The sequence below is a fragment of the Bolinopsis microptera genome, chromosome 5, assembly GCF_026151205.1.
Source record: "Bolinopsis microptera isolate Bmic1 chromosome 5, MBARI_Bmic_1.0, whole genome shotgun sequence".
In the NCBI taxonomy this organism is placed as follows: domain Eukaryota; kingdom Metazoa; phylum Ctenophora; class Tentaculata; order Lobata; family Bolinopsidae; genus Bolinopsis; species Bolinopsis microptera.
In genome coordinates, this window is record NC_087076.1 from 5790394 (window position 1) to 5808575 (window position 18182).

The 18182-nt window shown below is 39.8% G+C and overlaps 1 protein-coding gene across 1 annotated transcript in view; it reads right to left on the reverse strand.

Annotated features, from left to right (window-relative positions):
* Nucleotides 1-13329: 13329 nt before the first annotated feature.
* The window catches only part of LOC134815602 (uncharacterized), a 28997-nt gene continuing 24144 nt past the window's right edge, over nucleotides 13330-18182 (reverse strand). Inside the window, exons 2-3 of the mRNA XM_063824154.1 lie at nucleotides 14577-14688; nucleotides 13330-14399 (exon numbers count right to left, since the gene is read on the reverse strand). Coding sequence (XP_063680224.1) covers nucleotides 13683-14399; nucleotides 14577-14666 — 807 coding nt within the window. The 5' untranslated portion in view covers nucleotides 14667-14688 and the 3' untranslated portion in view covers nucleotides 13330-13682. The remainder of the gene's footprint in view (nucleotides 14400-14576; nucleotides 14689-18182) is intronic.

Consider the following 18182-nt stretch of genomic DNA (forward strand, 5'->3'; position numbering starts at 1 on the left):
CCAATACCTCTAATATCCTCCAAAATCTAATTTTACATTTCACGATTGAAGTAAAATGGAGAGTCAAAGCTAGCTGTGAACTTATCGGTGCAAAATATTAGCATCGAGATCATTGTTCGATTGACCCCTAAAGCAATGATGGCTAAACCGCATAGGATGTCTGAATAATGACTGGTTTATATTATTATTAATTGTCCGCTTATAATCGTATACTACTAAAGAAAGTACATGCATGCAATAATCGGAGATGTTATAGGTATGATCGATTTAGGAGAGTGAACTGAATTAGATTTAATCATAATTTGCTATGACATCATTTGGTGAATGTTTCCACAAATATAAATCACTTCAAACATTACTGAACACATTCTTTATCAATGTAAACAGTCAAGGTCACAACCTATACTTTTCTTTAATAGTGTGAATTTTTCAAAGTCCATCATGCCTGATCATATCTGGTCCTTGGTCATCTAAGAAGGTACTTCGTTCATCTGATTGCTGCACTGCGAGCTGGATTTATCTGTATTAGAATATGTGATCTCTCAGTTTTTCACATTGCTTCTGTGGGTATTTTAGGCATGTTCATCTGGTTCATGTTATGTACCATCATGTTGAAATGATGCATCGTTCGTGTTGTCTGATTCATCCTGAAATTGTTGGTATCTTAAAAAACTGTAGAAATTCATCAATAGAGGTCGCCAAGCGAGCTAAAGAACCAAATCAAATGATGGAATAGTTCGCTATTTCTTAGTCTCATGATTGAAATACTGATAGTTGGATAATATCCGGTTGGAAGAGACAAGGACAAATGAAGCAGCCTACATTTCTAACTTCCTGATTCATTTGTCCTTGTCTCTTTCAACCGGATATTATCCAACTATCAGTACTACCAAATCGTAAAGACCCCGAGCTAGATTTACCTCTCCAGCTTAGTTGTAGTGCACAATCATGCACATACGGAACGTTCACTAAAACTTTTCTGTACATGCGTTCACTAAAACTCATCTCACGTTCTGAACGTTATGGATAAATTACTAGTAGTGTTCAGTAGCATAAATGCTGTGTGTGATCATATTATGGGCTCATGGCGACTAAGTCAGAAATCTGTGCACAGAAATAAAATTGCTTCATTTTTATCATTCTAGGTAAATTAATAATTATCAGTTGGGGAAATCAAGATTTCAAAAATTTTATTTTTATGAATTTTTGTTTTTGATGATCTCTGACGTTCACTAACGTTCAATAACGTTCACTACAAAATGAATGGAACGTGTGTCCAATACGTCAAAATTCACCGTTCACTAAGCTCTCCAGTCGCCGTGTATCCTGGTCCACCACCAAGTTACCAGGGGACCCCAGGCTAAAGACTTACTTGACTGACTTGACTTAAGGCGGCTTCAGCGTCCGAGTATTGATGCGCTGTCTCCATAAAACTCTATCCGCCATAAGCCCGCCCATTTCTCCAGTGTCGTTGAGACCCGTGTCAGCTCGTAGGCTATCAACATAGGTCATGGCTGGTCTCCCCCTACTCCGCACCCCATGAGTTGGTTCCCAGAGTAGCAAGCGGTTTGCAACTAGTTCTGGGTGTCGGTGGATATGGCCTGCTAGTCGCATCCTGCGCTCTTGGATCTTCATGGTTGCTCTCTGTAGGTTGCCATAGACTTCTTTGTTGGTTTTTCGCTGCTTCCAATCCACATTAAGTGCCATCCTTAGCATTCTAGTGTAGCAGCCATCAATGCGTTTCTTCAATTGCTCTGTCAACGTCCACGTCTCAGAACCATAAAGAAGTATTGACTCCACAGTAGCAACAAATAGACGGATCTTTAGTCCTCTTCTAAGGTCAGACTTCCACATCTTCTTTAGCTTGTGGCAGGCTCCCCAAGCCTTAGCTTTTCTGACCCACAGGCTAATAGCTTTATTGAACCTGTACATGTTTGTAGAATCTTTTGCTTGACAGGATCCTATTGAAATTTTTTAATTTGACCCTAAGATGGCAAGTACGTACGGTACGTACCTTTAAATTAGCTGTACGGTACATACTTAATAAAGTAGGCTGAAAGGTAAAAATCCAGTTGATAGCAATGGACATGCGTAGATTAAGGTTGCGACCTGAGCTAGCTGAAAAGCTGGTGTTCGTATACTGCAACAAAAGGATGAAGCTTTGAGTTTAACGATAATTACAAGTAGTAGTAGTGTAGTACCGGTTAATTTGTGTGTTTATTTTCGACTTCTAGTTCTGTCTCAAAAATTATGATGATAATACTAATCAAAAATTGCAAGTAATTCACTGAAGTTGATTCTAAAAATTTGAAAAAAAAATGTACCTTACAGTGCCTGTACCGTACGTACCTTTAAAAGTAGCTGTACCGTACGTACTTAAAGCCCTGTACCGTACGTACTTGCCATCTAAGATTTGACCCTAAAATGGCTCTTCCTGATCCAGTCTAAAACATAAAATTAGCACAACTTACTAGCTTTTGCAACTGTTAATAAATTTGTATGGTTGACCTCCAGATAACCATTTTTGAAATTACAGATAATTGAGGATCTCCAGGGGCTTTAGGATCTTCTGCTTGACAGAATCCCGTTGAAAATATTTGAATTCATTTTAAAATGGCTCTTCCTGATCCAGTTTCAACCATAAATTAGACACAACTCATTTGCTGAAATTTAATTTTATACGAAGGCTTGACAAAACATCACAAAGTGTCAAGTGTGGGGTTAGCACTTATCCATGCTAATATTGGAGCCCAATGACTCAATGATAATCTCAACTGTTCTCACCAGTCACCACTACACAATTATAATTTTTTTTGTTTAACCAATCTAACGCGTTAGTCAATACGTCACATAATTATTTTAAACAACACTTAAAAGACGTGTTTTTATTAATGTTCTAGATACTAAAATAACAGCATAATTCAATAATCCAATAAATGTTCCAATTAATCCAAAATAACATAGCATTATAATCAATTAATCAATATTTTGATTGAGATGCATATATTGTCCGTTATGTAGACGATAATATGTTTTTATTGGTTTTTTTGTTGTTGTTTTCCTTTTTTTCTTTTAAATACATAATATATTTATTCTTTTTTTGGATTTGTTAAATAATAACGATACTAGTGTCTAGCAATATCTTATTCAAAATCAACCTTGCGATCTATGATTTTCAAATTAGTTATAAAACAAATTTTGTGGAATATGTATGTTAGTATGGATAAGTTATTACCTAAACCATTCATAATTTAATATTGTTATTATCACTTTACTTATTATAAATATTAAATAATTTTGTAAATATATGTGATAGAAGCTATATCATATCAATATCAGCGTATAATGTACTTAAATATACTTAATATTCTTAATGTACATGATGTATTTAATGTACTTGATGTACTTAGTATACTTAATGTACTTAATTAAATGTTGAAAAGGAATTCGATTCCTTGAACCTATTGTCAGTATAAGTGTATAATGATTTGATATAACAATCCACACTTCCATCCAAATTTATAAATGCTAATTTTCACGTTGACAACGTAGTCCTGTTAAACTGACTCCCCTTAAAAATTGTATTTGCCTCTTCTGTCATCGCTCATCTGCTTTTACTGCATATTATTTAAGTCGTTCATTTCCGGCGTTATCATCTAACTTGATCGTTTTTATACTGCTTTATCTCTCAAAATACCGTCATAACCTCCCTTGTTTGTCTCAGCTAATCATTTCTTTGTTTGTCTCGTACTTCAGTCATCTCTGCTGTGCCTGGAACTTCTCCGTCTTGTACGGCCACACAATTCATCTCAATGGTCTCAACTGGTGATGATCGTTGTAATCTTAGCCTTAACTCTCGGTAAATTCTTGAACCAGTGATTAGGGTTCCGAGTCTTTGGATAGGTAAGCTTATAAGGTTTGTTACAGTGTCATCATATATTAGTGGGTTTATGACGGAGTTGATCGGTAAAACAATCATGGAAAATAGGCCATACCAGGGTGTTGCATCTAGAACCTCAAGGGAATGTAGAACACATATCACTATGAAGGGTACCCAGCAAAGGAAATCTGTAGTGATAATGATGGCGATTCTTAAGTTCATTTTCCTATTGCGTTGTGAAATCTGTTGGTTCCCTCCTGACTGTGTCAAACTTTTAGAAGATTTGCGAGATATGATGCCAATGATCAAGTATGAGGCTGTAATGAAAAAGAAGCACACAAAGTTCAGGGCAAGAATTGCCCATACCAAGTGCCTCTGTGGATCATTTTCTTTGACAAAATATTTGAAGAGGCAAACACCATCGTTCCCATAGAAATCTACCTTTTGGATGTTTTTCGTGTAGTCTTCATAACCATTTTCGTGAGAATACATCTCGGACATCATTTTGTTGATCATACGCCAGCTTAGTGTTGTTTCTTTCATTCTACCAAAGTATCCTTGAAAGACGGCAAATAGTGTCTGCTTGTTCATTGTTCCAATAAATACCTTTATCTCTTCTGCATACTTCACTCCGTTGACAAAAAAATCCTCGAATTTGGAAATAATTGGGATTACAGCAATGACAATGGACGCCAACGTCATCATTAAAACACCTCCTGCAACTTGGAGTGATTTTACCAATGTCACTTCTCCTGGAATTCTCATGGAGTTGTGTATTCCGTAAATTCGGGTGAGGCTCAATGCACACATAGCAAAAAGCGAGACTTGAGATCCTATGGTGCTAAGAACTCCAATAGTTGAACATTGGATGCTTGTAATCCATCCGATCTGTTGGGTACAATATTCTTCTTTGAAGATTACACCATCATAAATTGATATGACCAATAAGTAGATACCAACTAAAAGGTCTCCAAAAGATATCATCATGATGAGGGACTTATTAAACAGAGCTACGGTAGTTCTACAGTTCTTTAAGGTTCCAGTATTTTTGGACATGATGATAAAATTTGCCAGGACCGCTAGAAATCCTATAACCCACGATGACCATTTGAGAGCATTCCCTTCTAGAATTTGTCTTGAGCACTGGTCATTGCATTCGTCTGTCAAATCCAGGCAATCAAATGATCCGTCACATTTCTTTGTCACCGGTATGTAGCTACCGTTACATTTGAAGTTATTTGTGCAGCTGTCCTCATCCGAACCATCCCCGCAATCATTGATGAGATTGCATACTTGGGAATAATCAATGCAAGTGATATTATTGTCACAGACGAAATATCTATTCGTATAAATATTTTCATAGGATTTTGTGACAAATGTTAGGAATTCGTTATTGGCTATCGTCCCTATTCTTTTATGATATTGTCCTGGACACGCCTCATATCTAGGAATATTTTTCAGTGGACAGGAACAGTTGACACACTTTCCTGCACAACTAGTGTAAAAATATTGTTCTCCAAACATGTGGTCACAATTTTGAGTAACATGTGGCATTATAACCGTTGTATTGGTTCCTCCGTAAACGTTTTCATTTGAAAATATAAACGTACTGATGGTGAAGCATTGATTTTTGAAGTTTTTTGTATTTTTTATCCCCTTTATGCAGTAAGATAAATGCTTTACCAGGCTTTTGTTAGTTGATAAAACAGTTGTGGACAGTTTCGGTTGTTTGCGGGACTCAGAGCAGATCTTATTTTCATTTCCACATGTTTCAACTCCATCGCATAGTTCACTAAATTCCACGTATCCAGGATCACCCCATGGACAAAGGTACACATTTTCACACGACGTGTCTTTGCTGATAACATATCTTAATGATTTGGTGCTCCCACAAGTAGGCCAATTGTCATCTTCGTCGATTTTACTCAAACAGTCCTTAACCCCGTCTCTTACCCACGCTAGAGGTATTGGGAGTTTCCTTTTCTGGCCGCCACGTCTTTCACACTTTACCGGTGTCATGGTGATGCAGATACGATCAGTTTCATCACTTTTGTCTCTGCAGTCTGGTTGACCATCACACATTAAGTGTCTGTGAACAGTACACTGACTAGAGGTTTGTATGCAATGGTTCTCAAAGTTATCGTCACATATTGCCTTTCTACCGGAGCAGATCATATATTTTGATACAGAGGACATGTATCCGTTAACAAGACATCTTACCCCTACTCTGGCGGGATCTGAACAGTTTGTTTGACTTGAAGCATCACTGCAGTACCTGTCACTAAATACGCGTAACACTGTACATCTTGTAAAGTTGTGTACGGGTACTGTAAGTTTAGTATCGTGATGTTCACAAGTGTACTGTGTTCCATTAGTAACGGTACACTTAGCTTCGTCCTCTCCGTTAACACAGATCGCAAATCCATTACATATAAAGTATGGATAAATGTACTTTACTATTCCTGGTCTATAGTTACAAAACATACCGTAACTGTATCCGTTACATGTAGCCTCGTCCTCACAGTCCCAATCGATATTACACTTATCATTACAAATTAGATTGGACGCTATCTTTTGCCCACTCGGCATAGTTATCACTTCGCTGCATCCCTCCTCATCTAATTCTGTATTAGCACAGTCATGTTTACCGTTACAAATAATTTTACTATAATGTACTGAGTTCACGATGTCCCACGAACGCTTACATATAAATCCTCCACAAAGCGTGTTGCCATTTCTTACGTCAATATTATTTACAGTGACACTGGCATCACCACAAGCCTGATAATAGTGCGGATCATCCGAACATAAAGCTGTCACTTCTTCCCAGTAGCCCTTCCTGTCTATCCAATAATACTCCTCTGTGTTGTGGCACTTATAGGGCGTGTGTTCATCCTTCCCCTGGTTCGTACATACCTGTTTCAAGAATCCTCTGTCTTCTTGAAAACTGCACAATTCTGCAAAGTATTTTCAAGAGTGATGTGAAATAAGATAATTTTTTCATTCATTTACTTAAAACAAAAATGACTGTCTTTAAACTGATATAGGTCGATTATAATTATAACACGTAATGATATAACTACTCAACTGTATATAAGTAATAATTACCTTCGGACCAAGGATCTATCATTCTGAATGTGCTCGATGTCGTGTGGTGACTTTGTGATAGCGAAGCTTTATCTGATTTACCAAGTTTCACCACTAACAGGATCAGTAATTTCGCAAGCTTCATAGCTGCATAGATAATAATATGTTAATTAAGATGGAATTTAAAGGTGATTGTAAATTTGTTCAAACACCGTTTATGGCCACAACCGTTTATGGCTACTATATACCGCCTCAAGTAAAAACAAAGCAAGAGAATATACGAGCACATGACCTTAGACAGATAGAATCACTCTTCACCCTCCAGTATTTCCAAAAACTCACACACCTCAACATAAAAAAGTCTTCATACACCCACAGATGACACCTTCTCAGTCCTCACTATCACCAAAAGAATTTATCTGCCCTCCGATCAGAATACGACACCCCCTTCCTCTCACCAGAGACGTGCACCACCGCGATTAGCCGCCCCCGCTGCGAAATTTTGACCCAGACCGCGGTCTTTGAGGTATTGGCCGTCAGATCAACAAATACAGCTGTTAACGATAAATTAGTTCTTCAATGTAGGGCAGTCTACAAGAAGCCCGACTGGTCCATGGACCAGTGGTCCATGGACCACCTTATCACTGAATAAGTGGTCCATGGACCACTTTACCAAGGTCCATGGTATCAGCAAGCACTTTAGCTTTCAATATCATATGATCCAATCATACGGTAGACTTCTTCGCTAAGATTGCAAGATGCCAGTATTAACTACGAAAAACGTCGCAAAGATATATAAGATGAATTGTTGTACACAGCCATCGTCGTTTTCGATGTACAAGACAGATACTTGTACACCTCTACTGTGTTTTCAATATGAGCCACTCACTACACAACGAAATTCATCGGATTACAAATACAGATGAGCATGCAAGGGATTTCCTCTTTCAACGTGGTATTCTGAAGTCCTCTCTTTCCTGTCCTGGCTGCTCTTCTGCTATGAACCTTGTACCCTGCTCCTCTAAGAAGTCCTCAGACCTTCTCATCTGGCGGTGTTCACCCTGCTCACGGTTTAGCAACATACGAACGGATAGTGTACTCTCTGGACAGAAGCTCACCTTCTCACTATTCCTACAGCTGGTTTTCTACCTCAGCATCAAATCCCTTGCAAATGTAGCTATCTCTCAGCTCATAGGAGTATCAGAGAACACCATCAGTGACTGGAAGACCCTGATACATACAAGAGTAGCTGACTTTCTGGTATCCAATCCCTCTCCTCTCGGTGGACCTGGTGTTGTCGTGGAGATGGATGAGGCCAAGTTCGGAAAACGCAAGTACAATAAAGGAGCTTACAGAGAAGGGCAGTGGGTGCTTGGAGCTGTAGATCGGAGCAACGGTAACTGTTTCCTACTACCCTGTCCGAACAACAGCAGAGGCGCACCCACACTACTCCCTCTGATTAGACGCTGGATCCTCCCTGGTTCTGTTGTCTATACTGACGAGTGGGGAGCCTATAACAGCCTAACTACCGCTGGCTACACTCATCACACCGTCAACAACTCGATCCAGTTCGTGGACCCGGCAACTGGCGTTCATATTAACACTCAGGAATGACTTTGGGCTCATGTGAAAAAATCTGTTGTTGGAAAAACTGACTTGGAACTAACTCTTGTTGAGTGGGACGAGCGCAAGACTGGCTATTCAGCAAATTCAGATGCCAAGATCAACGTTCTACAAGTGGCGTTTTATTGCAGAAATGAAGCTTGTCGACTCCTCACACTATCATCACCTAGCTGATCAGTTCAAGGGAACCAAGCTGTGTGATCAATGCAAATACTGTTTATTTGAGGACTCTGCCTCTCTCAGAAAGGGCAAGGCAGAGGAGATGAGGAAGAGCTCCGACCTCCTCCCTCTATCTATGTAAATTGTATGTTATTTACTTTTGTAATACTTATTATACATATTGCAATCATAAAGATGCCAATTTCAATTGATAAGTTGATAATAAAAAATTATATATAATCTTCATGAGTTGACTTATGGTGGTCCATGGACCACTGTACCTTGGTGAAGTGGTCCATGGACCACTTAGAGTGGTCCATGGACCAGTCGGGCTTCTTGGAGACTGCCCAATGTAGATCAGTGATATTAATAAATCAATTCATATACATCAGTTACACAACCAAATTACCACCATTTACGCAGTTTTATTCTGTAACTGTAGAAAACTTTGGTATTATTTCTTGTTCAACAATGCAGCTAATATAGTTATAAGCTAACTTGGTTATACTAAGTAATAGTAGTACGATTTTCATTCTTGTAATTCATCGACCGTGCTTTGGATATCTAGATTCTAGTAGTCAGATCACCGCGTCCAGACCGCCGCCGCCTAAAAGTAACACGGTGCACATCTCTGCCTCTCTACGACACCCTCACAACCTTTGACATACCAGCTCCCACATTCCATTTACCTCTCCTCATCACCCACCCCAAAGAAAGACACCACAGCTAAGACATTCATCAACCTCTCCGGACAGACTCTTTCCACAGCAGAAAGCGACGTACTCTCTTTTGGCCTGAAATTCGTCCCGACACCCACATCAGATCCCACCCTTGAACTAACTCCCCTTATTTAAAATGTCACCAAACAGCTTGGTGAAGGGACGGAAGCTCCCGCCACCTATCAGGTTACCTCTGTATTATCCAAATTTTACAAACGACGTGACATGACCCATGACAAATTGACTCCACAACAGCGTACAGCTCTCAAATCATTCAAATCTAAGAATTATCTGAATTGAAATTTCTTCCTGCTGATAAGGGAAACTCCACTGAGGTGTTAACCCACGAACAATACATAAATAAAGTTAATTATCACTTGACCTCAGGTAGTTACACCCTTTTGAACAAAAACCCCACACAATCGGTCACCTCCAAACTGTATAAACTTATAAAGTACTCGAGAAACTTCACAACGACAAGAAGATCACGAAAGACCACCTCAAAAAGATGCGGAACCTCCACCCTAAATAAACTCAACTCTACGGACAACCTAAGATCCATAAACCTAGCGCACCTATCCGTCCCGTAGTTAGCTTTTACAAAATTCCCCTGCAAGCGCTCCACAAAGTCCTTGCTACATTCCTCAAACCCCTATGCCTCAAAGACTCCTCAGACTTCAAACACCGTATCGACTCATTTCTTAATCCCCCTTACTCATATCACACCTCCCTAGATGTCCAAACTCCAATCCCTCTACACCTCCTGTGACATGCGCCTGGCCCTTAAAACAGTCATCTTTTCTTACGAACAGAATCCTACTCTCCTTCCCTCTAACCTCACCACCACCACCTCGTCAACTTTTGCCTCGATGCAACTCCTACCTCCAATTTAATGGCTCCCAATACGAAGGTGGCACCATGGGTTCCCCTTTATCGTTTAAATACGCCTTGCCGAGTTAGAGTCCTTAGCCCTCTCCTCGTGTCCTGACTCCCTAATATCTACTCCCACTTCGTTGACGAATCCCTCGGATCCTTCAGAGACAGACAACACGCAGAATCCTTCCTCACTCTCCTCACCTTCCTCAACTTCCTCACCGAAGATCTCAAATTCACCCAAGAACACGAAAAAGAAGAATCTCTAGGCTGCCAAGTTTCAACAGAATAATTAATATTGCAAGCTTTATATAGTGAACACAGATTTAATGACAGCTAAAACCGTCCTCAATGGCCGGTGCTTGATTCTTTGACTGAAGATATTTCGACCTACGAGTGGCATTTGGATTTCTCTCTGATGAACAAAAGCAAACGAACTGGTACATTAAGTGAGACAGGGAAGATAGTAGGAGTGTGGAATGGGAGAGCCTTGCTCACAAGATTTGCCTAATCGCTATTGTTCTATTTCGCTCCAATGCCTTGTAGCCCCTCTTTACCCGTTTACCCATTGTTTTATGAACGATTAAGTGATTAAAGGGGAAGCAGAGAATCTTTGCGTGTACCCCGAGCAAGGTGTGTGGCATTGCAACTAGAGAACTTACTTGAGACGGCACTCTGCAGCATGTAACTTAATGTTGAACTCAAAGCCAGGGTGTAAATGGCGAAACGACCGCCCCCACTAAAAAACTTTTTAAAGATTTTACAAGCATATTCTTTAAAAATCAGGATATTAGAACAATTTAAGGGGAGAGGGGCGGGAAAATTTAGCGAGTTGGCCGGTTGGCGGCCCACAGGTACGTTTCGTCACTGAGTATAAGGATTACACTGTTTATCCACTAAGTAAGAAACCCAAAAATAATGTACTATGAAAATGCTATCCTGACGATGGTCACCTTTTATTTGGAGATGGTTTTATACCCTACAAGTGTTGCCAAGCACCGCATATTGCACCTCAAATAATAGTCGAATAACACGAATCGGTTAATTTTTAGGGAAAACAATACAGTAATACTGATAGTACTTTTTAAATCAGCGTCATCACAAAAGAATCATTTCAAGCCAGAGGCACATATTAGGTGCGGTAAAAAAATCGAAATTATGCGGTACCGCACCCGACTATAAAGGTAAAATGTGCGGTAAGGTGCGGTAAATTTTTACCAATTATGCGGCAAATGTGCGGCGATTTTTTCGAAATTTGTGCGGGAATTGTGCAGGTTTTTTTTTGCATTTTCTCGAGGACTTTGGAAATTCTAAACGTATAACCGCCGCTCTTATCAAAAATAGGTCTGTTTATGTGTTACTGAGGGTGTAGTTCTTTACTAAGACCATGATTGAACCTATATTGAGATTCAGTTATCTGGGAACAGTGACTTGATCTGATAGAGATCAGGAATCAGGATACAGTTATTTGAAGACGCCTCTTGATAGAGTCGATCAGATCCCATGCGTGATCGCAAATATGTGACACGCTTGTTGGCATTGATCGTCAGTATTTGTGAACCATTTGATCCAAGATCCATTAAGCCCACTATAAAGCCAACGCTGCAACGAATAAAGCTCATTACCCTTTACGCCTACTTCTTCTATTATCACCTACGAATGATAACTGATACACTATAATCGAAGTACGGTAACGACGAGGGTTCCATAATGGCCTGGGTCACGGTCCCGAAAGGGCCTGGATCACGGTCCCGAAAGGGCCTGGGTAACGGTCCCGAAAGGGCCTGGATAACGGTCCCGAAAGGGCCTGGGTAACGGTCCCGAAAGGGCCTGGGTCACGGTCCCGAAAGGGCCTGAGTCACGTGGCCTAAGAATGAGTTCCAAAAGGGCCTGGGTCACGGTCCCGAAAGGGCCTGGGTCAGGGTCCCGAAAGGGCCTGGGTCTGGGTCCCGAAAGGCCTGGGTCACAGTCCCGAAAGGGCCTCGGTCACGTGGTAACCGGGTCACGTGACCTAAGCATGAGTTCCAAAAGGGCCTGGTCAGGGAAGATCGGATTGATTCGATGCTTGACATCAAATCGTTCTCTGAATTCTGGCGCAGTTTTTGATGCCCTCAAAAATGTTTTTACTCATTTATCTTCAGATCTATTGGACCTCAAAGCCAAACAACAAATTAAGGCACATTTTTCGTTTTAAATATTTACTGATTTTTCTAAAATTTTGATAGGAATGTGCTAGTGACTTTTTGAAGAGCGAAAAATAACCGCAACTAGCACATTTATTTAGGAGTTATGAACAAAAAAACACCCTAAAATGCTTCCCTTTGAAGTTATGGGAGAAAATGTGATTTTTTGGCTTTGCAGATAAAAAATCATATTTTTGTCCATCAAATTTGTTTGGAAATTTTGCGCTTTCCTAAGGCTAAGTTAGTGGACCCAAATTCAGAAGTAAATTTACAAATTTCGAAGGTAAGATTGATTACCAGTTGCAGTTCCATGTATGTAATTTTATGGTTTTGTTTTCAGCCAGTAACTGTGCAGTTGGGGCTGTCGAGAACTCCACAAATCTACACATTAGAAGTTATAAGCCAGGTAGATTCAGATATTATCCGTCTCTTCTATTCAGGATATACTTATAGTTTCCAACCTATCCTTCACCTCTTTTGACCACTGGTACTACCACTTAACATTCTCTAAATTTGCTCTTCACTTCAATTTTTCTGAACGAGTTATCGGATTGTTGTAGGTTTACAACCTACCAGGACGCGCGCCAATATATGGAACAGATATTTTACGAGTATCACCCGTTAATCGGATTGCAAATCTTCAAACTTGTACAATAACGAATAACACAATAAAACCACTTTAACTAGATGACTAACAGAATTTAATTGATTAGCGCTGGAACCATCGCCTGTTAAACTTATTCGTATGAATTTAACGGGTCCAACTCGGCGCGCGTCCTGGTAGGTTGTAAACCTACAAGTATGAATAAACTTCCAGTAGAATTCACTTTAAAAGCTTAACATCGGCTCTAAAAGTGCGTTGTGCTTTCTCCTAGCTAAAATATCAACAAATTATCAACCGTAAAATAAAAACATGATACTCTTAAAACGATGAAGGCGATGACAAGGAATTTAACGTGACGACTTGGCCAGTTATTACTTTTATCCAGCAATAGTTATAGTATTAGATATACAAGAAGATAGGTCATGACCCCATAGATTATATCATGCAAGAAAGAAACACGATAAAAAACACTTTTTATCGGAATATTCGCCAAGTCAATAATCAAACAGTCCCACCAGAAGAAGTCTAGTTTATTCTTTTCAGTTTGAATTATATTAGCAGATGTATCCAACAGATATCCATTCTACATTCCAACCCCAGGACGCAGCCCTTCCTCCAACTGGATAATACGATGATGATGGTCCACCTACAACCATATCAAAAGATGTTGTGGTTGTGGTGTAGACTGCAGCAAGACCAGTAGCTTTACAATGATAAAAGTTTCCCTCAACCGAGGTGGTGACAGTTGGTACCTTGACAAACCCGCAGTCGCTAATGTCCACACTCACCCGGACACTGGTAGAAGAAGCATCAATCCAATTTGTGGTGCCTCGACCAGTGGTTCCAGAACATACTCTAGCACATCCAGCCTCACCTGCTTCTTCCTCCCCACTCACTATCATCACCTCCCTAGGGGCAGCTTTTAGGTCCGCCATGTCTTCCTCAACTGAGGTCTTCAGGTTCGCCATTTCACTATCAACTGTGGTCTTCAGGTTCGCCATCTTTTCCTCAGCTGAAGTCTTCGAGTCAGCCATATCTTCCTCGACTGAGGTCATCAGGTTGGTCATCTTTTCCTCAACGGAAGTCTTCAGGTTCGCCCTCTCTTCCTCAACTGTGGTCTTCAGGTTTCGCATATCGGCTTTGGTATCAGCAAATGAGATGGTCAGATCAGAAACATTTTCCGTGAGCTTAGTAACGAGGTCGTTTAGTAAGATTATGCTCTGCATTGATGAGTGGAGTAAATCCTTGAGGTCAGCCACATCGTCTTCGTCCTGAAATTTGACTAGGATAAACAAGGTTTTAGAAGAAATTCATGGTTAGATTTGAAGAACTTGTTGGTGACCAAGGTATTAAAAAGAATACGAGATATTAGCTTTTAAACGAAGAACTCGCTTTTATATTTGGAACTACTAGTAAAGAAACCATAATAAGTTTAATATCTAACTTACTATGATGTTATTTCTGGGCGAGTTGTTAGTACTTGATACTGAAGCTAATAAGAACATAAATCCAAGTATCTTGTTTACTTGAGAAGCCATTAGAAGAAGCTGATTGTTCTTCCTTCAAGGTTGAATTTTATAGAAAATTTCTTAGTTTTCAATATTTATCATCACTCAATTTTGTGAACGTACTGTTTAAAGGGAAAAAAGCTTCTGAATCATAACGGATCTGAAGATGCTTCAAATCTCAGATCATACAGAAACATTTGATAAATAATAGGTGAAAGTTGACGTGTTCAAAAATTGTAAGCGCGTACAGAAACTTTCGTAAAACTAAAACTACACGGAGAAAAGTTGCAACCCTATGGAATCTTATATTGGCTGAATCAAACTTCGGTAAAGATCTCGAATAAAAGCACTGACACTCCGGCTCGGATAATACGTTGTGGATGGATTTACAGTGCCCTAATTCAAAACGTAATTAGCCTAAACCTAGTGAACCTATTGAGAAGTTTAGCCAGACATGGGACAGCCAGTCAGATTGATATTTTCATAGAAGATGACGGATCTTATTGGAAGGTCGTCGTCAATTTCCAGAATGATCTCATTTAAGGAACTGAAGATAAATCCGAATAATACGACAAAAATGGTCAAATTTGGTAAAATTACGCGACTTTTACAGCTACTTTTGCTCCAAAAGCCGCGCACCATCAAATATGGCACCTAGGCGAAACTCACTGATCTTTCCAAAAAGGTATGACAAATTTGGTATTGTGAAAATTCTCACAGTTTCGAGGAAACAGTGGTTTTTAAAGGTTACTGCGTGTTGTTAATGCTTCGAATAAAGCACAGGTTAGTTTTTATTTTTTTTTCCCCTGGTTCCTGGCGCGTTGTTATGCTTCTAATAAAGCACAGGTTTAGTTACCATGGTTACTGCGTGTTGTTATGCTTCTAATAAACACAGGTTAGTTACCATGGGTTACTGTGTGTTGTTTATGTTGTTATAGTTATTATAAAAGGTGAGTATAGTTACCTGTTTAGTGTGGGGGGGGGGGGGGGGGGGGTGGGTGGGGGGTGGGTGGGGGACACAGAGTTACTAATAACCTTTTTACAGATAGTAGTGTATTGATATGTTAACCAGGTTACAAGTACCTAACTTGTTTACCAATGATTACAAGTATAATAATCTTGTAACCAAGGTTTCAAGTATAGTAAATCTTGTACCATGGTTACAAGTACAGTAAAATCTTGTTACCATGGTTACAAAGTATATTAATCTGTAACCATGGTTACAAGTATAGTATCTTGATACCATGTTCAAGTATAGTAATATCCTGTTACCATAGTTACAAGTACAGTAATCTTGTTACTCATGGTTACCGAATGTTTGGTTTCAGGTTTATCGCGCTGAAAGCCTAGGCAAATGGACGTTATGAACGGTGGTAAGTGGTGGAGAAGTTGGCGAACGTTCAATCTGGGCCAGTTACAAAGACAAGAAACATATCTCTTCCTGGAGGTAATATATCGTTTTACCCCACCCCCCCCCCCAGTGCAGTGGTCCTGTACAGTTGGTCCGTAATGTAGAGCCAAGGTGCATAATGTTCTTGCTTTAAGATTTCTCCTCTGCCGTTACCATGGAACACTCCTTCATTTTCAGACGACTAGAACAGACAGGTATTTAACGGGGCCAGTAGAGCGCAGTTATCTAACAGCGGGACCAGCTAATATATACCGGTTACTCCTCCTCCTCCTCAACACTTCAGTCAACAGGGTAGGAAGGAACCGACCTGGACGACTTGTAGTGACGTCAGAGTGTCGGTCTCCTTGGTAACCTGCGTGATATGCACGTGTTTGCAACGAGGTAGGAGGAACCACTGACGCTTGTATGACGTCAGAGTGTCCGTCTCCTTGTAACTGCGTGATATCTCACGCGTGTTTTGCAACGAGGGTGAAGGAGGAACCGACCGAGACGCCTTGTAGTGACTCAGAGTGTCGTCTCCTTGGATAACAGCGTGTATCACGTGTTTGGCAACGAGGGTAGGAGGAACCGACCTGACGCGCCTTGTAGTGACGTCAAGTTTCGTCTCCTGGTAACTGCGTGATATCACTGTTTGCAACGAGGGTAGGGAGAACCGCCCTGACGCCTTGTAGTGACGTCAGAGTTTCGTCTCCTTGGTAACTGCGTCATATCACTTGTTTTGCAACAGGTAGGAGGAACCGACCTGACGCCTTGTAGTGACGTCAGAGGTTGTCTCCTTGGTAACTGCGGATATCACGTGTTTGAACGAGGTAGAGGAACCAACCTGAACGCCTTGTAGTGACGTCATTAGTGTCGTCTCCTTGGGAACTGCGTGATACACTGTTTGTTACGTCCACGTGATTTACAGACCAGGGGCCTTGTAATTCCTGACGGAGGTGATTTGATTTTGAGAGCTGGACTCCCAATAAGCTGTTAAGAAAACTTAGTGTAGCCAGGCTAGTTTTATAAGCCAATTAACTCATTAGCCCATTAACTATTTTGTTAATAGTTAAAGACCAATTAAGTAAGTTTTTAATTGAATCGTTGTTGGGATGTGGGTTTTTTGGTATGGGCTTTTTCTCGTGGAGATTATTAAAATTATGTTGCCAGGGGTACAGCACCCAATCATTCACTCAAACATGGATTTGACGGTTCTTAATCTTAGTTTTCAATGTTTATTTTGATAGATGCAGTAACCATGTAACACAGCAGTGGTGATACAATATCAACATGGTTACACCTGCTTCAGTGGTTTCTCTGCCATGATCTGGTTACCTGGTTACAGTAGCACAGGTACCATGGTGATGTTCTAAATACTCTTCAGATAAACAGTTTTCATTATCATATTTGTTTTGATGAAGAGCAAATAACGTCGTTCTGGTATAGCTCTTGTTTTGTAAGTTATTGGATCAGTGATTTTTCTTTTTAATACTGTCACGTAATGTAAGAGACTAAATTAAACGTTTAGAGATGTGGTTTCATCTACCAGTCGTAGCTCAATTAAGAAAATTTTACTGTTCAGTTAGTTTAAGGTTGATCATCAAATATGACAATCTCTCGACCCTCCACTTATAAATAAAGCAGTTAATTGTCAGCAGAGGGATTTAAAAAGTTGTTGGTGTTTATTTGGAAAGGCGTTGTTATGACAACTAATGACGTGATTTAGTTTGTAATTGTGAGTTGATATATTGATAAGTTACCACTGATTTACAATTTTTTCTGTTTTGAAGAAGAATTGTCCAGGGGCCGTTTCTTTACACCGACAGTACGAGGTTGCCATAATTAACTTGAGAAGCAAAGAATTCACAAACATGTGAATAAGAAAATAACATTTGTTACTGTGAATGTTTTAACAAAACATGGTTGAATAAGAAAATAATATTTGTTACTGTGAATATTTAACAAACATGATTGATAGAGAGAATAATATTTGTTACTGTGAATATTCAGCAAACATTTTTGGTAAGAGAGAAAATAACAAGTTGTTAGGTGATTATTAAGCAGCAGCATGCACAGAACCATGGTTACTGCTTCCCACGGGAATCTGACCACTACTTCTACTTCCAATACCATGTGTTTTATCACGCCATGTATAA